The 26465-nt window shown below is 41.0% G+C and overlaps 1 protein-coding gene across 4 annotated transcripts in view; it reads left to right on the top strand.

The window, feature by feature from the left end:
- Window positions 1–4559, top strand: part of LOC126483719 (membrane-bound transcription factor site-1 protease) — a 132274-nt gene extending 127715 nt beyond the window's left edge. Inside the window, exons 11-17 of one of the 4 annotated variants that reach the window (XM_050106818.1) lie at window positions 564–690; window positions 918–1159; window positions 1317–1519; window positions 1602–1745; window positions 2148–2286; window positions 2359–2469; window positions 2592–3274. In XM_050106818.1, the coding sequence (XP_049962775.1) occupies window positions 564–690; window positions 918–1159; window positions 1317–1519; window positions 1602–1745; window positions 2148–2286; window positions 2359–2469; window positions 2592–2928 (1303 nt within the window). In that variant the 3' untranslated portion in view covers window positions 2929–3274. Of the gene's footprint in view, window positions 1–563; window positions 691–917; window positions 1160–1316; window positions 1520–1601; window positions 1746–2147; window positions 2287–2358; window positions 2474–2591; window positions 3275–3301 lie in introns of those variants that run through there. The other 3 variants (XM_050106821.1, XM_050106820.1, XM_050106819.1) reach the window with 3 other exon arrangements.
- Window positions 4560–26465: the final 21906 nt, after the last annotated feature.

Raw genomic sequence — 26465 nt, forward strand, 5'->3', positions numbered from 1 at the left:
CAGGGAACAACCTTGTTCATGTACTGTATGACTTCTATGAGTCCCATCTCTATAAATTTGTAAATGAGCCTCTCTCTCCTCTTCAGACTGTATCATTAGCACCATTAAGGTTGTAGAAAACTGACAAAGTCTCAGTGTTTGAGTCCTCTTGCAACAAATGTTATTAGCTCAAGCAGCTGGCTACAGCAGCTGTTTGAGTAATACTAGATGTGAAAGTGCTAGATCAAATAGACATACAAATACACCATTGGTAAAATCATACCAGTGGAGGAGATTAATTGATGGAATTTGTCAGAAAACATCCAGAATTTAATAACAGAAATAATAAAGGGCAAATAATTTAATGGACATGAAGACCAATATATACAAAATACAGTATTTAAATTTTATTTGTAAACTATTTGAGGATGAAGTAATTAGCAAAAGCTTAAAATGGTGTAAGACCACACCAAATCTGTGAAAGAAAAAGAAATAGAAATGACTGAAAAACTGTATTTGCTCTTTTCAAATTTTGATCTATATCTGGTCTGGTAAAATTTAGCAAGTCATTTTTTTCTTTCCAGCAAACGTATATTGTGGGATCAGTATCATAACTTACGGTATCCCTCAGGATATTTTCCTCGTGATAATCTACGCATGAAGAATGATCCATTAGATTGGAATGGTGATCATATTCACACAAATTTCAAGGTAACTCACATAAACATTGCTTCCATTTACATATTAATGGGCTTCCTGTGTTTATAGATTTCTATACTTCATGAGAGCTATGATATTTCTCAACTTCTTAATTAAAAATAAAAACAAGACAAAAATTTTATTAAAGTTCCATTTGCACTGGATGAGCACCAGCTGTGGTACAAAATACAATATAATTCAGCTTTGTCTGGCTAAATGTGAATTATTATTGTTTTTAGGATATGTATCAACATTTACGCAACAATGGATACTATGTGGAAGTATTAGGGTCTCCTTTTACATGTTTTGATGCATCTCAGTATGGTACAGTCTTACTAGTTGATGCAGAAGAAGAATATTTCCCTGAAGAATTTGCTAAACTAAAAAGAGACGTGGATAATGGGCTTTCTCTCATTGTATTTGCAGATTGGTACAATGTTACAGTAATGAAGAAAGTAAAGTTCTATGATGAAAATACAAGGTAAGATTTTGCTTCAGGTTGTGTGCCTCATGAGTTTAATTTACAGTGAGATGTAGTTACTGTACTATTAAAGTACACGGGGATTCTAATCGTTTTCAGAATATGTTAGTAGGATACTGATTGTTCTGTTATAGTCTACTTTTCTCATTTTTCTCAGACAGTGGTGGATGCCAGACACAGGTGGAGCAAATATACCTGCAATTAATGACCTGCTGTCTTCGTGGGGAATTGCCCTTGGAGACAGAGTCTTTGAAGGCCAGTACACCATTGGTGACCATGACATGTACTATGCTTCTGGTACATCCATTATTAGGTTTCCAGAAAATGGAACTGTTGTATTTCAAAAGCTGAAAGACCAAGGTTTGTTGTTTTAATTAAACATGAATGTTTGAGCTACTATAAAAATATTTTATTATTAACTTATTATCACATTATATCATAGGGCATGAAGTACTTGTAGAAGATTCCAGTGTGTCAGAGAATGTGCCAATTCTGGGATTGCTTCAAACAAAGGCTTCAGAAAAAAGTGGCCGCATTGTGATCTACGGAGATTCAAACTGTTTAGATAACAGTCACTTGGAGAAAGGTATGCTTTTTTTTTTACATTAAATTGCACTGCTCAACCATCATTCTGTTGGTACATTTCTGTTGTGGTTTGATGTTTTTGTTGAACTTCCTTTAATAATGATTATGCTCAGCTTTGTAGATGCTGTAACAGAAGAGGTGGCTTTTATATTTGTAAATGGGCCAGATAAATATATATTTCTGGCTTCGACATACATTCCAATGTTGCATTTGAAAAAAATATTTCATCATAACTGCGTAGTAATGCTTGACATTTGCAGTAAATAAATAATGAAAAATGAGTCTTTAGCAGACACAGCTAACTCCTCAAAATGTTAAAACTTACGAGCACTAAGTTCATTTTTTTTTTTTAAAGAAAATTGTTAGAATTACATTTGAAATAAATATTTGTACTTCCATACAGATTGTTTTTGGATGTTAAGTGCTCTTCTGGAATTTACATCAACTGGGCACCTTCCCACAGTTTTCAAAGAACGCCAAACAGAATTCAGAAATAAGGCAACAGACCTTCCACAGAGAATGGAGGGAAACCATCTCCACAGGTAATAATTTGATTTATTATAATGTTCTGTGCTGGTGTGATATTTAGTTATTGATAGCAAAATTTTGTACAGGTATTCCAAAGTTCTGGAAAATCGTATGGGAAGCCTACAAACAAGAGACCTGCCACCTTGCCCAACTCTTGTTTGGGCACAGCCAGTTCCACTGAATCAATCTGCTCCAACGTACGTAAGTTCAGATATAGTTTGAATGTCGGTGCCCAAGTTTATAACAAAAAATACATAGCAATAAATTATGAGTTTGAATCAATGGATTATTGGATGTTTTATTATTCTCCTCCTCATAGCAATCTGTATAAGTCACAGAAGCTCCTCTCTTTGGCCCATGAGGACCAGCAACAGTTGTGGAACTTTGGGTTACCTCCAAGAGGTGGTCCAGGTGTTCTGTCAGACATCCTTTCTGAAGAACAAGGGGGGTGGCGAAACGACCTTTCAGGCCTTGGCAACTACGAGGAAGATGGCCTGTCATTACTGCCACCTCTTGCACTGATGTTCATGTCTTGTACAGTAGTGTTCCTAGCATTCCGATTTTACCGTCAGCGCACAAGATCTAGAAGGAAACGTCCTCTACGTCTTAGAAAATTTGCAACAGCCCTGAGTGTGAACCGTGTGCCAGCTGTATGATATGTGTAGGCAAGCAGTTAGTCTTCCAAACTGTAGTATTTTTATGACTTAAAAGTATTCTTTTGTACATACATACATATATATTTTTTAATTTGTCACGTGGAGGAAGTTTTTGATGTATATTTAACAGGCAGGATTTTTGTTAGTTATTTGGTAGGTCTCTTCTCAGTATTACTTGCCTGTGTAGGTTATTATATTAGCATAATGATATCTAGACTTCATAACATTTTCCCAAAACTCTTCTTTTTTGTGATTGCGAAATGCATACGTGTGAACTCCAAATGTATATCCTACATACATTTTTTTCGTTTTTTTCCCCCACCTATTGAATGTGTTCAGTAAAACTGATCTCGTGTTTCTTTTATTATTGCAGTAAATGAAAGTTAAGTTGGCAGAATACTTATACTGGAATGTGAGAGTAACAGTGTTCAAACCGAATGGAAAAAAAAAATAATAAAAAAAAAAAATCGTCTCCTGTGTCTGGACAAATGCAACATGAAATGGATGGAAATTAACTAAAATTGGTTACAAAACTTTGTTTGCTATGTCACAATGAAGCTTTTAGAATCAGTTTTAATAATATTGCTGAAATGGCACTGTGAAGGGAAAAATAACAAAGGTGATCTTTCCAAATAACATAAACTACACAAATATTGTAATACAAAATAAATGGAAATACACTGAAAAAGCTAAAACGTTTTGTTCATTAATGTAGTTAGTTTGGAGTCCCAGAGCTGACTATTGTATGAATCGTACACAGACTCCCCTTCGTAAATCAATCGACATCAAGAATTTATATTGTTATATTACTGCTCGACTGTAACAATCACGCATTGATGTGAAACTGATTTCATTTTATCATTAATGAGTTCCTTATAGTATTGTGTCTGTGTTTTATTCATTACTTGGTGCAAAACAGTTTTACTGTGTTTTGTGTAATAGTAACTATTGATGATAATCTTTCCTGAAGTCTGCTGAAACTTGTGAGAGAGAAATATTAGCCTTTGCTGGTATGAACATGAACATGTCCATTGGTGTTAATGCTTTGCTGGATATTTTTATTTAAGGAATATAATTTTATGCAGAAAGCTCATCAGATTTCACTTGAACTGTTTTAGACACACTAGAATTAAACTTCAGTTCTGTATTATTATTAGTTTTGAATGTTTTAATAGAAAGAAAGTTCCTATTTTTAATAGACTAATTTGCTAACTGTTCACTCAGAATAGGTTGTAAATAAATGTTTCTGTTCTTTCTTGTGTACAATGTTTTATCATCTTTAAGTGTGAAATTGTGTGCCATTATAAATCATAGCTGTCATAAGTCACCAGGAAACGTGCTTCACATCAGATGTAACAATAATTCGAAATGGAGAAAGAAGTTTTGTACAAACAATTTGTATTACATTATGTGTGAAGTTAATTCAAAAGAAGTGTTTTAGTAGAATTTTAAATGATGAAAGTTCAAGAAATTTAATCGAGAGAGTATTACCTTTAATCATACTTTTTTGTACCTCAGAACATTCCTTTACTGTACATTACAAGTTGCAAAACATCCCAGTTTTTAATGTACATTTTGGGTGATTGGGTGCTATTTCATTCTACAATATAATCATGGTTGAGCAAAATGAATTTTGCTTACCATAGCTTGGTCTGTTGTCTGGCTTGTGTTAACATACGATATATAGGATAAAATTGTGTTCTTCGTGAACATTAAAATGAATGAAACTTCCTGGCAGAATAAAACTGTGTGCCGGACTGAGACTTGAACTCGGGACCTTTGTCTTTCAATCAATTGGTAGAGCACTTGCCCGCGAAAGGCAAAGGTCCCATGTTTGAGTCTCGGTCCGGCACACAGTTTTAATCTGCCAGGAAGTTTCGTATCAGCGCACACTCTGCTGCGGAGTGAAAATCTCATTCTGCATTAAAATGAATGCTTTGAAAGTTTGGCTTAACCATTGTCAATATTTACAATATTGCATTTTTTATTAATACATATTTTCCCATAGCAACATATTTAATATAAAAGGATGATCGTTATTCATTTTACTTTTGGGTAGTGAGAGAAGAGGGCCCAGCTGTTCAAACAAAACACATATATCCTTAAGATCATTTAGGTTACTGAACATAAAATACAGTAATTTTTTTTTCTTTTAATGTCATTAGTAATGTGTTATCATTGGCTGCCAGTGACAGTTACACTGTTGCAAGTCTGAAGATACACTACTATTGATTTTGTGGCTTGTTTTTGTCACCTTTGTGGTTGAATTCTGGTTTGAGCAGGTCAGAAATCATGACAGTGGACAGTTAGTAGTATTGATGAGGAATAATTGTGAAGTGTGGTGCAACAGAGGTTTCAGGACTACTTTGCCTCACAAAATTATGTTCAGGTATGTCAAGTAATGCATTTATCAGTACAACTTTTCTTGTTGTTATAATTCAACAAATTTCCTTTGCTTTTCAGTAGTAATATAAGTACAAGAAATTCATTTTCCAATGCCCTTATTAACATGTTGTACCAAACGATTGACTTAGGTGGGAAACTTACTTTTTTTAAAAAAATATTGCTTTAAATCTCAAGAGAGACAGTCTTCAGTGTAGTTGAAGAAGGTGAATTTGGAAATTACACGTATCTAATTCCTTCAGAAGTTTTATACTGGTATTTACCATTTCATATTTTTACTTGTTATATGAAATTGGTGTCTTTATGTTTAGTTACAGCTTTTGTAACAGATTAAACAGAAGAAACAATTTATACCAACAAATGTAAAGTCCGAATGAAATACACGAGCCAAACACTATGACCACATGCTGAAAAGTGCATGGGTCCACCTTTGGAAAGTAATACAACAATGATTCTGTATGGCATGTATTTGATGAGGTTGATAGATTGCTGAAGGGATGTGGCACCAGAATGCCTGTGCACAGACCACACAATTTCTATGAATTACAGGTCAGTGGTTAGTGGGTGTGGAACTGATACCCAATAGTATCCCAGATATCTTCCATAGGTTTCAGGTCAGGTGAATTTGGTGGCCAAGACACCAACACGAGTTAAGTATCATGCTCCTCAAACTACTGTAGCATGATTCTGGCCTTGTGACACAGAGGTTATCCTGCTGGTAGTGCCCTTGCTGTTGGGGAAGACATCAGGCATGAAGGGATGCTGGTGGTCCACAATGATATTCACGTAGACCACAACTGCTATGGTTCCTTTGATTACTAATACAGATCCTGTGGAAGCCCAGACATCTCCCACAGTATAACATAGTCGACCCCCCACCCCTCCCATCCCCTACCAGCCTACATCTTTGAAGCAGTGCATGTTTCGAGCAGCCTTACACCTATATGATGGGGTATCCAGAGACAGCCATCAACCTGGTGTGTCAAGAAACATGATTCATCTTACCATGAAACACATTTATGTTGATATGTGGTCCATTTTGATGATCCCATGACCTCTGCAGTTATGAATGACGATGCTGTTGGGTCAACATGGGAACATGAAGGAGATCTGCTTTAAAGCCCCAAATTCAACAATGGGAGCTAACACCAGCATTGTACTCCATTAGTGAATCTGCCTCACATTACTGCCTGCTCTGCTTTACAGGTGATCCTGTGATCTGGTGTGGACATCCAACACCTTGTTGTCCAAGGTTTCACAGTTCTATAACTACTTTCCATGTGTGTTCACAGCAGTAGCTCGCAAACAAACAACCAGCTTCATCATTTCTGAGATGCTTGTTGCTAGGCACCAGACTATAGCAACTTGCTCTTTGTCAGTGTCACTTACATCAATAGATCTCCCTATTTGCAATCTCGGTTGTCATTAGAATGATTCTGTATTTCTCTCTGTTCCCCTTATATACTTCCCTTACCATGTTTCAAAATGTAAACAGGGTACTTGACAGTTTTTAAAAACAACAGGAGACCAAAAACAATGTACATTTATCTAGATTGGACAGTCCTGTGGTACAAGCAGATGCTCCTTTAATCTTCACAATAATTTAAAACAATCTGCAAAGATTATTATAACGATAAGGAGCCAAATGATAAGATAGTCTTGAAGTACAAAAAGGATAGCATGAACATAAGAAATGTGGAGTGAGAGGGGGAGAGTTATCTTGTAGTGGCTTGAAATCCACCACAAATTTAAGTTTCTCCCAACGCTAAAATGTTTTGTGAAGATAGTAAATACTCATTTAATTGTGTATTGTCCTTCTGAAGATATAACTGAAGTAGAATGGAACCAAAGTCTGCATATATCAGTCATATTGAGACATAATTATTCATTTAATTTATGTTGCTCATAAGAAATTTAAGTATCATAATGTTATTGATGTGTAAATGATTTTTATTAATGACTAATTAGCTGGCAGTGTACTAACTTAATGGAGAATGCGTAAAGAGCAGCAGAACTCATCTACAATTACGATTCTGGTACCAATGAAAGTATATTGTCATTTGAAAAAATGAATTTGATACTTGCATCTCTGTGGTTTGTAAGGTTACAGTAATACAGTATTTTACAAGGCAATATTGACTATTCATCAAAATGAAAACAGAACACCAGTATCTTAACATATCAAAAAGTATTTTAAGTGAAACAGATCCCACACCCTATATGGTGGGATTTGAGGAAGTGATGCTATTTTGGGACTACAGAGGCAGGGACTCTGAAATTATGTCACTCCCCGTTCAGCCAGAGCTACTCTAGGGCTCCAATTGAAATGGTGCAAAAGCTTCAGCTCTGGAAAAACCACACTGTGACAAGCAATATTAATGTATCCAGTTCCACGGAGACATCCACTAAAGAGATCCACAACGTGAACAAAATCCTCAATGTATTACGGACGTAAAATTCTTTAACTCTGAAATCAAACAAAATTATTCCAAAAGGGAACAAAGAAATAATAGTTCTTCTGTGACAAACAGACTTTAAGTGTCTGATTCCCAAAAACAAAAAATTAAGTTCCTCAACACATGGAATTTAGTATCTTGAATTCTGAATAAAGTTAACTTCAGCATGAAGCAAGTTCCTCATTTCTTGGATTTTGTAAACAAAAGTCCACAGCCTAGCTTAAGCCATGGAAACAAACACTTTCAAAGTATCTTACTGTAGTACGTCACAGTAGGAGCATTGACGGTCACACAGTTTTGAAAACTTTTTGAGTCCACCCAAGGATAGATTGGCAAAGTAAAGTCTTGGCATTATCCTGTCAGATAAGAAAACAAACATTAAAAGTTATACCAAGTCCCAGCTAGCACGTTGCTACTCATTAAGTTGAGATGGAAGAGGCAGTGTACTGTCCTGGGTGATAATGGCAAAGTCCAGAGTGAGGTATAGCTAGAAAACTTTTGTCATCATCTGCTGGTCTGGCCACCGAGTTCAAGAGTTCCCATAGCATTTGCTCCATAAAGGCAGAACTCACAGCAACCCAAATGGCTTAGAAGTTGTGCAGGGTGCTGTCGGTGCCAGATGTCTAAGGTGCTACAAATATGAGTGTGTTATTGGGATTTTCAACCATGACAATGTGTGTTGGAGACAGGCATCAAGATCCCCATCTTGAAGAGCAAACGGCACCCTCTGTGCTTTACAAAATGTAGGGACAGCTCCCCCCCCCCCCCCCCCCCCCCCCCCCCCCCCCCCCCCCCCCCCCCCCCCCATGAACCATGGATCTTGCCGTTGGTGGGGAGGCTTCTGTGCCTCAGCGATACAGATAGCCGTACCGTAGGTGCAACCACAACGGAGGGGTATCTGTTGAGAGGCCAGACAAACGTGTGGTTCCTGAAGAGGGGCAGCAGCCTTTTCAGTAGTTGCAAGGGCAACAGTCTGGATGATTGACTGATCTGGCCTCGTAACAATAACCAAAACGGCCATGCTGTGCTGGTACTGCGAACGGCTGAAAGCAAGAGGAAACTACAGCCGTAATTTATCCCGAGGGCATGCAGCTTTACTGTATGATTACATGATGATGGCGTCCTCTTGGGTAAAATATTCCGGAGGTAAAATAGTCCCCCATTCGGATCTCCGGGCAGGGACTACTCAAGAAGATGTCGTTATCAGGAGAAAGAAAACTGGTGTTCTACGGATCGGAGCAGGTAGGTTAGAAAATTTAAAAAGGGAAATGGATAGGTTGAAGTTAGATATAGTGGGAATTAGTGAAGTTCGGTGGCAGGAGGAACAAGACTTCTGGTCAGGTGACTACAGGGTTATAAACACAAAATCAAATAGGAGTAATGCAGGAGTAGGTTTAATAATGAATAGGAAAATAGGAATGCGGGTAAGCTACTACAAACAGCATAGTGAACACATTATTGTGGCCAAGATAGATACGAAGCCCACACCTACTACAGTAGTACAAGTTTATATGCCAACTAGCTCTGCAGATGACGAAGAAATTGAAGAAATGTATGATGAAATAAAAGAAATTATTCAGATTGTGAAGGGAGACGAAAATTTAATAGTCATGGGTGACTGGAATTCGAGTGTAGGAAAAGGGAGAGAAGGAAACATAGTACGTGAATATGGATTGGGGCTAAGAAATGAAAGAGGAAGCCGCCTGGTAGAATTTTGCACAGAGCACAACATAATCATAACTAACACTTGGTTTAAGAATCATAAAAGAAGGTTGTATACATGGAAGAACCCTGGAGATACTAAAAGGTATCAGATAGATTATATAATGGTAAGACAGAGATTTAGGAACCGGGTTTTAAATTGTAAGACATTTCCAGGGGCAGATGTGGACTCTGACCACAATCTATTGGTTATGACCTGTAGATTAAAACTGAAGAAACTGCAAAAAGGTGGGAATTTAAGGAGATGGGACCTGGATAAACTAAAAGAACCAGAGGTTGTACAGAGATTCAGGGAGAGCATAAGGGAGCAATTGACAGGAATGGGGGAAATAAATACAGTAGAAGAAGAATGGGTAGCTTTGAGGGATGAAGTAGTGAAGGCTGCAGAGGATCAAGTAGGTAAAAAGACGAGGGCTAGTAGAAATCCTTGGGTAACAGAAGAAATATTGAATTTAATTGATGAAAGGAGAAAATATAAAAATGCAGTAAGTGAAACAGGCAAAAAGGAATACAAACGTCTCAAAAATGAGATTGACAGGAAGTGCAAAATGGCTAAGCAGGGATGGCTGGAGGACAAATGTAAGGATGTAGAGGCCTATCTCACTAGGGGTAAGATAGATACCGCCTACAGGAAAATTAAAGAGACCTTTGGAGATAAGAGATCGACTTGTATGAATATCGAGATCTCAGATGGAAACCCAGTTCTAAGCAAAGAAGGGAAAGCAGAAAGGTGGAAGGAGTATATAGAGGGTCTATACAAGGGCGATGTACTTGAGGACAATATTATGGAAATGGAAGAGGATGCAGATGAAGATGAAATGGGAGATATGATACTGCGTGAAGAGTTTGACAGAGCACTGAAAGACCTGAGTCGAAACAAGGCCCCCGTAGTAGACAATATTCCATTGGAACTACTGACGGCCGTGGGAGAGCCAGTCCTGACAAAACTCTACCATCTGGTGAGCAAGATGTATGAAACAGGCGAAATACCCTCAGACTTCAAGAAGAATATAATTATTCCAATCCCAAAGAAAGCAGATGTTGACAGATGTGAAAATTACCGAAGTATCAGTTTAATAAGTCACAGCTGCAAAATACTAACACGAATTCTTTACAGACGAATGGAAAAAACTAGTAGAAGCCAACCTCGGGGAAGATCAGTTTGGATTCCGTAGAAACACTGGAACACGTGAGGCAATACTGACCTTACGACTTATCTTAGAAGAAAGATTAAGGAAAGGCAAACCTACGTTTCTAGCATTTGTAGACTTAGAGATAGCTTTTGACAATGTTGACTGGAATACTTTCTTTCAAATTCTAAAGGTGGCAGGGGTAAAATACAGGGAGCGAAAGGCTATTTACAATTTGTACAGAAACCAGATGGCAGTTATAAGAGTCGAGGGACATGAAAGGGAAGCAGTGGTTGGGAAGGGAGTAAGACAGGGGTTGTAGCCTCTCCCCGATGTTGTTCAATCTGTATATTGAGCAAGCAGTAAAGGAAACAAAAGAAAAATTCGGAGTAAGTATTAAGAAAGTGTATTTTTAACTGGGAAATCTGGAAAAATCCGGGATCTTTTTTTTTTTTCCCCCTTGTCCATGTGTTAGCAGTTTGCAGTAGTGTATTATTGCATCAACACATGATACATTTCTTCTCGGGTCATTGATTTTCATCTTCAATACCTGCAAAGGTGTTGGAGTATTTCTGCAATAAATGTCAGTTGTTACAGATAGCCATTTCTTCATGCACAATACTTTGTTTGGTCTATCCCATGCATGTCAACATGTGTGGAGCAAAGAAAACTTTTGTAGGATTCTGGCAGTTCACAAAATTTCACCTTCAGTAATGCTTTTTATATGTGAAGATCACATTGTATGTGGCATATTTGAAAAATAAGATGCACCATTCATTAAAAACTGGCAGTATTTATGAGTTTCAAACCCACTATTGTTTGCTTTCACCCACAGTCAAACTAATGAATCAAAACATTGACTTCTGTGACTTCATAAACATTCAATAGATGTTAGTCCTTTGGTGCAACTTTGTTCTGAGCTGCCAATATTTAAATATAAGAAACAGCCTTTAGTATTTGCATACGTATCATACTATGGCTTAGATTACTGCAGGTTCCCCAGTAACAGTGAGCCGAATCTCTAGTTACAAAAATTGTGGACACTACCTACTGATGATCTCTGGTCTTCTAATAAATTAGAGCCCAGCCATTGGCCAATGTTTTTAATGAGTTGATTCACAATAATTGAGCACAGAATCACAAGTGGTGTTACCCAACGAGTTTTGTAATTTTCACTTAAAGGCATGAAGTGCCCACTTACAGATTTTTTAAACCTTGGTAATGGGAGGCAGATATTACATGACGATTTACTGGTCACGGGTAATCACAGGTACCAATTTTTAGATTGACATCATTTTCCATAGACTTCTTAACTATGACAAATTGCTGCTCACTTCAACTCAACAAAATAGTGAAACCATTATCTTGTGCCTCCGAACACGTGCATTCTCATAAATGGCATTTATGTATTTGAACTCCCTCTGGTCCTATATTAAGATCAACAAGAATAACACCATTGTCAGTGGTATATGTAGCTCATAAATAGCTTGACATCCCACCCAAGATCCTACTCACCCCTGCTAAATTGGTGTTCCATCATCCACCCAACCTCCACATCATCCTAGTTCATCTGTCTGCTGCTTCCAGTCCCAACCCATTTCCTTGCCACAGGGCTAATATCACTGTGAAAGACATAGGTGCAAGACCTGGCCAATCCACCCACCCAGCACATCCTACTCCATGTCATATACTAGCTCTGCTGAAATCATTGCAAAAGCTTTTCATATTGGCATGACCATCAACGAGCTGTCTACCAGGATGAATGGTAATGACCAAACTGTGACACAACATGCAGCTGAACGTAACATGCTAGATTTCAATGGCTGCTTCACAACCCAAGCCAGCTGGATCCTCCGCTTTGCCACCAGCTTCCCTGTACTGCACAGATGAGAGTTATTCTTACAACACATTCTCTTCTCTCAAAAGTACCTCAGCCTTATCTATGGTAACTTACAATTCCTCCACCCTCTGCCCAAAAGCTTCTGCTATTTATGCCCTATCACGTCCTCTTAGTTCATGTTCCGTCGGCCTCATTGTGCGGTGCTCTCTGCTGACACATCCACCATTCCTCTCTTTTTCTGCTCCCTGTTTCCCTCACTCCCTCCCTTCACCACAGCCTCCTGACACTGCGCCTGGGAGCCTTGTCCTGTCACCGTCCAGTCCCTGCATGCTCCACCAGACAGTGCTAATTTCTCTTCCTCCCCTTCACCCGTAGCCTGTTATCCCCCTCCTTCCTTCACTCCACTCCACTCTGGATTGCTGCTTTCTTTAGATATGACACAGTTGCGTTATGGCCAATCATGTGTGCATGAGGTGTTCTTGCTTGTGTGAACATGTGTGTGTGTGTGTGTGTGTGTGTGTGTGTGTGTGTGTGTGTGTGGGCACGCGCGCACGTTGTGGTGGTTTCTTTTCTGAAGAAGGTTTTGTCCAAAAGTCAATGTATAACAGTCTTTTTGTTGTGCCTTTCTGCAACTCGATGTGTCATCTAAAAGGTGAGTAGCAATTTTTCCTTTTCATAATATTGTTGATATTCCAACCTGGATGTTCAATTGTTTCGTAAATAGCTTGACTTCAGCGTTCGTCTCAAGTACCCCAAATACATTTGGCAGGTAGTAAACAGTAGCACAAGAACACACGTTGTGTGGGAATAAACAAAAACCTACCGGACTTATATGTGAACCTGATATCACAAGAACACTTATGACTAGAATATTATCTTTCAATTATGTAATATATTGTTACCACCATTGGGTTATAACACATCTGCTAATTTGAGGATGTGGATAGCACTGCGTAAGCTTCAAAGATATTTTACAAACTTGTTTATTTTGCCAAAAATGAAGGTGTTGAATAATCAATGTACTGAACTCTTCAGACAGGAAATAAACATTAGAATGGTTCAAAGGGCAACTTCACAGAGCTGAAGTAAATTTGGCATTAATTCTGGTGATGTGTGCACCCTCGATATTACCTATATAATCCTCCAGAACTTACTTTGCTTTCACGAGAAATTTTCTTCAGTTGTCATGTCTACAAAATATTCTGACATCCCCCACCCCCCTCTCTCTCTCTCTCTCTCTCTCTCTCTCTCTCTCTCTCTCGACTGACTTGCAGTAAAGCAGAAATGATATTCTATGAGTAGTTTCTTTGTTGTGTCCCTCTTCTCGCATACCTGACGTACAGTTAAAAGCACTAGTGTTAGAGAGCTTCCAAGGCAAAGTTTGGATAATTTATCATGCATTACAAAAAATTCAAGCATTCTAATGTATAGAAAAGAGTATTTGTTCGTGCGCACACCCATATAGGTTTCGATGAAGATAAGAATCTCCTACCACGCATAGGGCTGGGGATGAAAAAGGTGGTGATATTGAAGCTTAATTCAGGAATTTATGGAGCGATTTCAATTAAATTTTGTATATATGTGATACATTATTTGTGTTATCATCTGTATAAAAATATTGTGTGGTGAGTATACCCCAACCGTCCCTTGGAATGGGGATGAGAAGACATGACATGGCATGTAAAAAATCTTGTAACAATCCATATTACTATCAAATTCATAGTTTTGAAGTCACTAGACTTATTACTGACAGTCACAATAACATTTCAGCTCCTAGATTTTTGTGTGTGTGTGTGTGTGTGTGTGTGTGTGTGTGTGTGTGTGTGCAGGGGGGGGGGGGGGGGGGGGGGAGCGGCACAAAAACAGTAACATATCGGCATATAGTTCTGTAACATCTGAAGGAATCTACCAAAATTGGCATAGGAGCATCATTTGCTATCTAAAACAAATTTAGTGTGACATTAAGATATCCCTAGCACTCCTATGGCTGAATGTTCCGAGATGGTAGTGTGACAAGAATGTGCAATGAACCTAGGTTCACCATCAAGAAACTGATGCCAAACATCATTGAAGTGACTGTTCTGAATGTCAAGTCAAAAGAAGCAGATGTGCTAATTCTATGTACTCCCTTCATTGACACCAATATGCCAATTGATTTCAAACAACTGCAGTTCCCTGTTTGCCTTGTTTGTTGTAATCTGAAAATGTAATCTAAGATTTCTAAACATAATTAAATCTTCCGTGGGAATGCCATTTATACTGCCCTCATGATGACAATAATTTACCAAGTGTCATTTACTTTCATACAAAATAATGCAATACTTCTAAGATAGTTCATTTTATATTCTTTGGTAACGTCAAGTATCTGCCAGGAAACAAGTACAAGTGGATGTATTAATGGTATTGTGCAATCCCTGTTACATACATTACATCTCTCAAATTGAATCCCTTGTTCTCCAGCAGTTGGAAGAGGATTCTCGACACCACCTCCATAAGTTACCCAACCTGCTAACGTCCTACTGCTGCCTTGGAGCACCACTATCCAACCCCTTATCCTACCCACAGTGTTCCTCCTTGTCAACCCCTCACAGCACCCAGACACCTTTTCAACTTCCCACTTCCCCCAAACTTCCTACCAACACTCCATTAAACACAGAGCTGAAACATTCATTGAACACTGTTGTTAACCTTTCACCAAAATCCTCTGTGCTGCAGAAGTTTCAGTCCTGTCCAAAGACCTCACCTTCAGCCCTACACCCAAATTTTACAATGTTGAACTTGTCGAAGACCTACTCTGCTTCTCTCAATCCTTACAAGGGATACCCTTGTTTGCCACAAATCTCTCCAACCTTAACCAACCTAATCGCAACATTGACTCCTGTCTCTCGCAGTTCACACCACCGTCCAACCACGACCCTCATCCACCTAACTACACCCTGGTCCTACCAAGACTCCACTAAACACAGAGCTGAAACATTCATTGAACACTATTGTTAACCTTTCACCAAAATCCTCTGTCCTGCAGAAGTTTCAGTCCTGTCCAAAGGCCTCACCTTCAGCCCTACATCCAAATTTTACAATGTTGGACTTGTTGAAGACCTACTCTGCCTCTCTCAATCCTTGCAAGTGATACACTTGTTTGCCACAAATCCCTCCAAACAAATCCAACCTAATCGCAACATTGAATCCTGCCTCTCGCAGTTCACACCACCATCCAACCACAACCCTCACCCACCTAACTATACATTGGTCACCTTCCAGGAATTTCTTACTTCCAACCAGGTCTCACCATCCTTCCCCAAGTGCATTCTTAAGAATGTCAACCTTTCAGCTGATGACAGAGTGGCCACACACAGCCTCAAAACCAATCCTGAACTAATCATCCTACCTGCAGACAAAGGTTCTAATGTTCTCATTGTGAATTGCAGTGACTGCTTGGCAGAAGTCCTCTGCCAATTGTCTGACTCCTCCACCTACAGACTCTGACAGAGTTATCCCATTTCAGAAGTCCAAGATAACCTTTAATCCCTGCTTAAGTCTTTAGCCTTTGCAGAACCTCTCCCCTGTATCCATTTCCCTTCAACACTCTGCATACCCACCTTCTTCATGCTTTCCAAAATGCACAAACCCAGCAATCCTGGACACCCCATTGTAGCTGCTTATTGTGCCCCCACCGAAAGAATTTCGGTCCTCATTGATCAGCATCTCCAACCAACTGCCCACAATTTGGCCTCCCACATTAAATATACCAACCACTTCCTTCACCGACTCTCCACCATCCCTGCCCCTCCATCTCCTTCCACCATCCCTGCCCCTGCATCTCCTAGATCTCTAATTGTCATCGTTGACACCACTGTGGTGTTGGTGATCTTTTACATATAACAAAATTTGAGTAGACCCAGTGTTGATTTGATCCTTGTGGTATACCCTTAGTGATTATTCCCCTTCTGAAGATGATGTTTCATTGTGTACACTCCTCTCTCTCTCTCTCTCTCTCTCTCTCTCTCTCTCTCTCTCTCTCTCTCTCTCTGTGACGTTCTGCATCTGTTTGGTTGGAAAGGATGAGGACCAGTAATCAGCAAGTTTTTGAATACTACTATATTTGTACTACTCTAGGGGTACTGCACAATCAGATACCTTTGATAAGTCACATAAAATTATTTTGGGATAGGTGTGTTATTAATATCTCTCGTACCACTTTTTTATAAATGGGTCACACAATGACATTTCAGTCTGCCTGACAATACATCTTGTGATAGTGGTGTCTCACATGTATGACTGAATACACTGCATATATGAGAAGAACAGGACTGTAGTAATTTACTTGACATATTATCATCCCAGTGAGACATTTTGCTTTTGAGGGATTTAATTACATTCTTAATCTCTTTGTCATAGTATGGAGTAATTGGATTTGGCTGCACATATGTTGTTTTGACATTGCTTACTGCATGTACAGGGTAAGTATAATTCCACAAAACATTTTAAAAAATCACTATAGGTAAATGGCAAAACATACATAATGAATGATACAGAACATTAAATACATGCATTATGTGATCAAAAGTATCTGGCCACCTGGCTGACAGCGACTTAAAAGTCTGTGGCGCCTTCCATCAGTAATGCTGGAATTCAATATGGTGTCGGCCCACACTTAGCCTTGATGACAGCTTCCACTCTTGCAGGCATATGTTCAATCAGGTGCTGGAAGGTTTGTTGGGAAATGGCAGCCCATGCTTCATGAAGAGCTGCACTAAGGAGAGATATCGATGTCGTTTGGGAGGCCTGGCACAAAGTCGGTGTTCCAAAACATCCCAGAGGTGTTCTGTAGGATTCAGGTCAGGACTCTGTGCAGGCCAGTCCATTACAGAGACGTTATTGTCATGTAAGCACTCCACCACAGGCCATGCATTATGAACAGGTGCTCGATAGTGTTGAAAGATGTAACTGCCATCCCTGAATGGCTCTTCAACAGTGGGAAGCAAGAAGGTGCTTAAAATGTCACTGTGATAGAGCCACACAAAACAAGGGGTGCAAGCCCCTTCCATGAAACACAAGACCACTCCATAACACCACCACCTCCGAATTTTACTGTTGGCGCTACACACACCAGCAGATGACGTTCACTGGGCGTTCGCCATACCCTGCCGTCAGATCACCACATTGTGAATCGTAATTTGTCACTCCTCACAATGTTTTTCCACTGTTCAGTTGTCCAATGTTTATGTTCCTTACACCAAGCGAGGTGTCGTTTGGCATTTACCGGCATGATGTGTGGCTTATGAGCAGCTGCTCAACCATGAAATCCAAGTTTTCTCACATCCCACCTAACTGTCATAGTACTTGCAGTGGAATTCCTGTGTGATGGTCCAGACACATGTCTGCCTATTATTCATTATGACCCTCTTCAACTATCAGCAGGCAAGGTCAGCCTGTAAGTTTCTATGCTGTATGTGTCCCTTCACATTTCCACTTCACTATCAAATTGGAAACAGTGGAACTAGGGATGTTTGGGAGTGTGAAAATCTCACATACAGATGTTTGACACAAGGGACACCCAATCACCTCACCACATTCGTAGTCCGTGAGTTCCGCGGAACGCCCTATTCTGCTCTCTCATGATGTCTAATGACTACTGGCAGTATGTGGCAGCACAATGCACCTAATATGAAAAACATTTTTTTTTAATGCTGCTGAAAAATTAGTTTGAAAAAACCCTGACAGGGGCAACACCAACTGTAGTTGTTGGAAATAGCAGTAAACCAGACAGAGAAAGCATTTTGTGTGCTACAATTTGGCTCTTGCCAATTGGTAGTGGGTTGGAAAGAGCTTTCCACAGCAGGATCACAAGGCATCACCATTACAACAATGTAGTGAAATGGTAAAAGAAATTTGAAGATGTTTGGTTGTGTGATGGAAAATATTTGGGATGATTGTTTGTGCCATAACAGACAGCAGACTGTGTGAGGAATGTGTTGTTGTGAAGTCCCACAAAGTCAAAAATATTTGAAAAGATTGTGTTCAAGTGTCTCCTTAAGCATCTGACTGGAAATGATATATTGTCCAAGTCACAGTTTGGATTTCTGAAGGGTTCTGATATAGAGAAAGCTATTTACACTTGCAGTGAGAATGTACTTAATTCATTAGATAATAAATTACAGGCTACTGGCATTTTCTGTGACCTGTCAAAAGCCTTTGACTGTGTGAACCACAGCATTCTCCTAAGTAAATTAGAGTATTATGGTGTCACCGTCCATGCTACGAAATGGTTTAAGTCTTACTTATCTAACAGGAAACAAAGGGTGTTGTTGCGAAATACCTGTGCGGTAAGCAGTCAGTCTTCATCTGACTGGGAATTAATTACATGTGTAATTAAGCACCTAAACAAGTCTGTATTTGCTGTGTAAATGATGTCAGATGTAGGAGATATAAATATAAAAAAACTTGCATTCTTTGCTTACTTTCATTCTATTATGTCATATGGGTTCATATTCTGGGACAACTCATCAAACCGAGCAAAGGTTTTTAGGATGCAAAAGCATGTGATACGAATCATTTGTGGTGTAAATTCAAGAACATCTTGTAGAAACCTGTTCAAGGAACTTTGTATTCTAACCACTGCTTCTCAGTATATTTATTCCTTAATGCAATTTGTTGCAAGTAATACATCTCTATTTCCAATCAATAGCTCAGTTTACAGTATCAATACTAGGAATAAGAAGAATCTACATTAATGCCTAAAATCGCTTACCTTGGTCCAAAAAGGGGTCCAACATTCAGGAACACACATTTTTAATAAATTGCCAGCAACCATTAAAAACTTGGTTTCAGATAAAGCACGGTTTAAACAGAATTTGAAAGACTTTTTAATAGGCAACTCCTTCTACTCCATAGTTGAATATCTTAACAGAGACTGTTAAGTCAGCTTAAGTAAAAATATCTGTTAGATTTCAGTTTTGACAACACTTCGTCACAACAGTCAAGATTAGGTATTTTACATATGATAAATTTATTAATAGTGGATAACAGTGTTTCATTCTGACAGTGTGTTAATTCTGTAAATATTAGCTGTCCCAGTTTACTGCATTGTATTAGCTTATTTTCAACTATCTCCTGACAAATGATCGGGGTAGTAAGTATTATATTCAAATGTTTTATATTTTTATGTCATACTTTCTGACATGTTCCAAACCCACGAGAATCATCTCATTTTTTGGGTCTGTGGAATGAAAACTGAATCTAATCTAATCATTGAGCTTGTGCAGAATTGGACGTCCCTCAGCCTTTGTAAACAATTGCGTGTGAAGCCATACAAATTGCAGCTCCTTCTAGCCATACGCCATGAGGACAAATTGCACTATTTTTGCATATAATAAATCTGCAACCATGAAGACACTTTTCATTTCTTGGGAAAGATCAACTGTCACAACATCCGTATATGAAGGACATGAATCCATATGCACCTGTCGAACACACCTGGGATTCTGGAAAGTTATTGTGTTCTGTGACATGTCCAACAAGACAGTCCATGGACACTTTTTCTTCACTGAGGGAACTATCAATAGTATCACCTAGCAGTCATGGCTCATGCCACAACTCAAAAATGACAGAGATTTCATCTTTCAAAAAGGAGGTGCTCCTGAACACTTCCACACTTGTGTATGAGTTTACCTGAATGGAATGTTGCCACATTGCTGGAAAGGCCGTATTGTGCCCGCTGTTTTGGTGCTATTCACATGGTCACCACAGTTGCCAGATTTGCAACCTTGCAATTTTTTTTCTTATGGGGGTTACATCAAGGATAGTGTTTATGTTCCACCCCTATCACAGATCGTCAAAGGCTTGCAACACAGGATTGCAGCAGCGGAGCTTTTTTACCGGAAATGATTATTAAATAGGTTAGCTGCTTAACTGCTATAATGTATTGTTTTACTATTTCCTTTGATTACAAAACACTCATACTCCATAACGCTTTTCCCAGTTTCCCTTTTTAATTATTTTCCATGTAGATTTAGTTTTATTATCTGAATTATTAATTTCAGTATTATACATTGTTTTTTTATAAGTACTTTTAGCCACTCTCCTTATGACAGCACAGTATTTCCTTGCAATATGCAATCAGTCCTACTTATCTATTTCTGCTAACCATTTCATATAATATTTTTTCCTGCTCATAGCAGTTTGTGTATACTCATAGATACATGTAAAGAAATGTATTTAAAACCTATTCCAAGAAATACTAACTCCACCTGAGATATAAGTCTTGTGTACAGAAGCAACATGCCATATCAAAATCTGTAATTCTAGCAGTGTATCTTAAGACAACATTCATTGATTCATGATAGTGAATCTTCCTTGAGAGCATAATGTAGATGCACACAGTTTGCTTTTTGAGCTGTGTACATTTGGCATAATTAGATTAAGGCATCTATAGGCTCTGTTGCACGTATAGTGTTTACCAAAGTATAACATCGTTAAAATGTGGCCGTTGGTCCATTCATCTCTTGCTTAGCAGGTAACCAGTTGCTGATGGTACTGCTGAGTGTTATATTTGGACTTGATGTTGTCATGCTTAGTGTTTCTGCTGACCTATGACTCAAAATGTAACAAATTATTTTCCAGTCCTGCTTAGTGAAACCCTATGAAGGGGTCTTAATAGTTATCAGATCCAACATCCAGTATCAGTGGCATCTCCAGGACATGCTTCACAGCATCATTATAATGTGGCTGCTCATCAACATTAGAAAAGTTCTAAAAGTGCATATTGATGCAGCAAGCCAAGGAGCCAAGTAGGTGACACAGAGGCTATAACAGTAGTGGATTCACATTCTTGAAGGAAACTTTTTGGATCACAGTCTAGTCACTTGGATTTAAGTTTTCCATGGCTTCCTTAGATTACTTCGGGTGAATTCTGGAATGGTTTCTTTGAAGAGGCTTCCTTTCCTATCATTACCTAACCAACTATTATTACTTCTTCAATTATCTCAAAGAAAATTCCCATTTGCTGGTTTAGAAGTTATCAAGTCCACCTGTGCCTTTACAGACTGTTACCACTGCATGTACTATCATACAGCCGTCATTTATTAATTCCTTACATAAAGCCCCTAAGTTCTCTGTCACGTGGCAGTGCCCCACACCACACTACACTATGCTGGTACACTGTGTGTAGCACTTCTTGGAACTGAAGTTGTACCTAGAAATAGTGCAGTCTGCTTCCTAACACTTTTTCTACTTTGTTCCTCCTAATTATATAGAAGCAGTCTGCTACATGTTTCCTTAGACTGCTTCTAACACAGGTTCCTCTCCACTCAATCCTAACAGCTAGTAAAATCTGGGTTCAGAATCCTAGGTAAAACTAACAGTGCAGGTTCTCTTTCCCCTTACATTGGTACTAGCTATCAGTTCACAGCCTCCATCATAATCATATGTCGTTTTTTCTACATTTTCTTTAACTTTGCCTCAATGATACAGATACCTCTTTCATGGACTTACATCATTGTAGTGTGTCCTCTACTGTTCTGGGACAGTGAGTCTGATTCCCTCACTGATCTCCTGTACATTTTTTTCAGTGAAATTACCTGTTTACGCAGTTCAGAGCATTGAAACATAACTAAACAAAGCAGCAATAACATTTTTATACTTCTTGGCTGGAGAAGTAATTTATTAAGAACATATATTAAAAGAAAACAAACATTGGAAAGTCCAGGTTGAAATATCAAGAATTATGGAATGAATAGATTGCTGCTCACTATAAAGATGACACATTGAGTTGCTGACAGACACAACAAAAAGACTATCACACATTATGCTTTCGGCCAAAACCTTCATCAGAAAAGAAAAACACACATGCATTCACATAAGCAGGTACACCTCACACATACAATCACTATTTCTGGCTGCCCTGACCAGACTGAAACTGAACGCGTCAAATGGGAGAAACAATCTGAGGTGGATGTTCAGGTTAGTTACACCAAACAACACCCATTTAACAGCAGTTCGTTTATTCACCTAAACACAAAGGCTCACAAAGAACTGACATGGCGGAACAGCCCAAAGACAATGCTCAGCATCCAAAGACGATGCTCGGAGTCTAGAGACATACATATATCGATGCTGGTGTTGACCTCATCGGCGCCACATAGCCCCCCCACAGTACTGAGTACTCTTGAGAGGCGGGGGCGGGGGGTGGGGGATGACTAAGGTGTCGGCAAGGCGGGAACCGGACCATGGTCAGCTCGACAGCATCGTCGGGGAGCTGCGTGGGTAGATGTCGTGAAGGAAGGTTCGGCCACCGAACCTGGAAGTCGTTGAAGCGCGCCGGGTGTCGTGCTGGTCGTACAGCGACAGGTAGGCCAGCAGTTTGCGGGTGGAACGGAGCGACGACGACGATGTCTCCGGTGGGCGTCGCGAACACACGAAGCATGTCCAGGTCAACGTCGGGCGAGAGGGGAACACGTTTCACCAGGTGGCAGGGAATGGCGGAGGTTGTGTCATGAGCACTGGATGAAGGTCGAAGGGCCTGGCAGCGAGGGCATGATCATAGGTAAGTTCGACGTGGGGAGCATGTGGTCACTCGACGAAGTGCGTGAGACTGGAGTAGGGGGGCGAGGTCGGAGGAGAGCTCGACGATTGAAGCTGGAAGTCACTCGACTGAGTGTGTTAAGTCCGATGTGGAGGGACTGGTCGGAGCGTCGTGAGCCACGACAGTGAATTGGGCTGTCGTGGCTGGAAGGGGAGTAGAAGAAGGCTTGACATAAGCAGGCTTAAGTCTGCTGAGAGAGACTGTGACAGCCTCGACCCAGCATAACGAAAGCCATTAGAGGGGGGGAGAGAGCCGACAATGTCAATATGAATATGCTGGAAACGCCCAGGAGGGATCGAAAAGGCGCCGAGGGGGGTGAAGTGTGCTTGTGTACTTTGCAGCGTTGGCACGCGACGCAGGAGCGTGCCCATTGCTGGCAGTCCTTGTTGACATTTCTCCACACAAAGCACTCCGCTACGAGGCGGGCGGACGCACGAACACCGGGGTGGGCTAAATTAAATTACACAATGCATTGAAGACAGCTCGATGGAGCGTGGTTGGGATGAGGGGGCGTAACATGCCTGTACTGTCGTCACACCAGATCTCACCAGAAATGCCAGGGAAGGTGGTGCGGACAAAGTGTAGTGAAGAGGTAGAGTCTGAAATCAGGTTTTGTGTTTCCTAATCGGCGGGTTGGAGGTTAGGCAGTTCAAAGAGGTCTAACAGCGAATGGACGGCGTTGACTCGTGAAAGGAAATCAGCAACTACATTGTCAGCACCCTTTATGTGTCTGACATCGGTGGTGAACTGAGGTATGAAGTCCATGTATCTGAAGCGGTGAGGAGGTGGGTCATCTGGCGGGTTTGTAATGGCCGCAGCCAGGAGTTTGTGGTCTGTTAAAACATAGAAAAGGTGTCCCTCAACGTCAGTCTTAAAATGCTTGATCGCTTCGTAGACCGTGAGCAACTCCCTGTCAAACGCAGAATATTTCCATTGTGCATTGGTGAGCTTGCGCGAGAAGAACTGCAGAGGCGAAGTCTGGCCACCGATCGTCTGGCTATGGACAGCATCAATGGCAGTATCGCTCGCATCTGTGGTGATGAAAAGCTGCGCATTGGGATGAGGATGCGCAATGATGCACGCCTCGGCAAGAAGATTTTTGAGGGCAGTCACAGATTCAGTCATAGCAGGGGTCCATGGAACGGGCCGAGATCCAGAAGTGTTGGTGCCTGCCAAGGTGCCCGTCAGTGGAGCCTGAATCTCCGCAGCCCGAGGTATATGTCGACGATAGTAATTAACCGTCCCCAGAAAGCACCGGAGCTCTTTGAATGACAAAGGTCTGGGTAGATTTAGTATTGTTTGTACTTTCTCAGGGGGCGGCGAAATGCCGTCGGCAGAGATCCAAAAACCAAGAAAAGTGACAGCGGGTTGATGTAGCTGAATTTGTCCTGGTTGGTTTCAATGCCTGCTGCCGCGAGAGTGTTCATAACAGTTTGCACATGTCGAATGTTGTCTTCGACGGAGGAGCTGAACACAAGAATGTCATCAAGATACGCAAAGCAAAATTTTAGGTCGAATAGCACTTCGTTGATGAGGCGTTGCCAGGCCTAGGTTGTGTTTTTCAGACCGAAGGGCATGAATCGAAACTAAAATAACCCGATCCGGGTGGTGATTGCTGTCTTCTCAATGTCTTCAGGTGCCATGGGGATCTGGTGGTAGGCCCGTTTGCAATCAATGACAGAGAACGTGGTCGCACCTGCGACGGAACTGGTAAAGTCGGCAATGTTGGTTATGGGGTAGGTATCCATAATTGTTATTGCATTTAGTCGACGGTAGCCTCCGCATATGCGCCAGGACCCGTCTTTCTTGAGTGTCATATGTATGGGCGTAGACCATCTACTGGCAGAGGGTTCAGTGACGCCGGAGCTCAGTAGATCAGAAATCTGATTTTTAAGGTCGGAGAGGCGCTCGGGACAAAGTCGACGTGGTTTACTGGAGATCCGGGGACCTGGCATGAGGCGAAGCTTGTGAACCGTGCCATTGGTGCCAATGGAAATGTTGCCAGCAGTGCGGGAGGCGGTCTGTTTACAATGTGCGATGGGTGGGGCAGGCAAGGTGTGGTCATGGTGTTCAGAGCCACTCGGCCAATCGAATGGGAGCCGAGGCGACAAAGTGTCCCAGGAGTTAACGTGATAAGATGGCCGCCGGCCCGAAGCAGTGGCACTGTGGTTGGGTGAGCTCGTGAGCCATTAGTGAGTCCATCGTCCGAGGGCGCGTCCTGTGGCAGCACGGTTGCGGGCGAAACGCTTGGCGCAAGTGCACTGTTTGTGTTGTCAGTGGCAGTCGCACAGCGGCACACAGGAGCCAAAGTTGCATAGTTTGAGGTGCTGTCCACGAGGGGCGCGGTAGGAGCCGTCAGTTCGGGAACACATGATGCTTGTCACGCATGCACACTTGTGTCCGGCCGAGTGTCAAACGCTGCCATGTTAGGAGGGTGTGGCCCTGCGGAGCTGTCAGTACATGTTATGGCAGTCTTGATAGCACAGTTGCGAGGGGTAGCAGGAGGTAAACACATGGAGGCTCAATTGCTGGGACTGCAAGCAGATTCGGTGCACTTACTGACCTTGCTGTAGTGTCTGTAATTCCTTTGCTGCATCAGAGAGCTGAAGCTGAGTTTCGTGGAGCTGGAGGGAGAGCTCGAAGTTTTCCTTGTGTAGGCAAGTGATGTTTTAAGCTCGATAAGGCACTTGTCCATTGTTTCTTGTAATGTCATCAACAGAGACGAGCTTGTACGGATGAGATGAGCCCGGACCGATGTGTCACGGGGGAGACGGATCTCAGGGGACGTGAGTCTTGGACGGGTGATGAAACACGGTGTTTCGCACTAGGTTCGGTGAAAGTTTGTGGTGTCTCAAGAAGTCAGTGCCTAGTATAGGTTCATTAATTTCGCACATTAAAAAAGTCCACTAGAGTTTGCAGTTTGCTGAGAGTGAGATGAAGTGGGAAGTTGAACCCGGGCATTGTAGTTTAGTTGACTTCACGGCTTGCAGTGAAGTAAGATGAGGGCAGATGTTCAACGACACTAAGGACGTAGGCAGCAGCGAAACATTGGCACCTGTGTCCACTAGGAAAAAGTATCCCGACGAAATGTCTTTAATATAAAGTTGTCCGCAATTATCCGGTCGTTCCTGGACAGAATGGAGCACTGGGGGGGTGCCTGTCATGTTGTGCACAGGAGGCGGCACCAGGACCTACCTGCGATTGGCGTTTGGGAAGTAGCAGGGTGGTCTGCAGTTCCGTGCTGCCTCACCAAACCGTGTGTGGAAGTAACAGTATGGGTAGTGCAGTTGCATTTCCTGTGGGAAGTTCGTTGCCAGAGGCAGTGGCCGAGGTTCGGTGGCTGCAGCATGTTCGGTTGCAGGAGAGAGCATGACCGTGAGTGGAGCCGGTGACATCCCAGTTGC

This window comes from Schistocerca serialis, chromosome 6 (assembly GCF_023864345.2).
Source record: "Schistocerca serialis cubense isolate TAMUIC-IGC-003099 chromosome 6, iqSchSeri2.2, whole genome shotgun sequence".
Lineage (NCBI taxonomy): Eukaryota > Metazoa > Arthropoda > Insecta > Orthoptera > Acrididae > Schistocerca > Schistocerca serialis.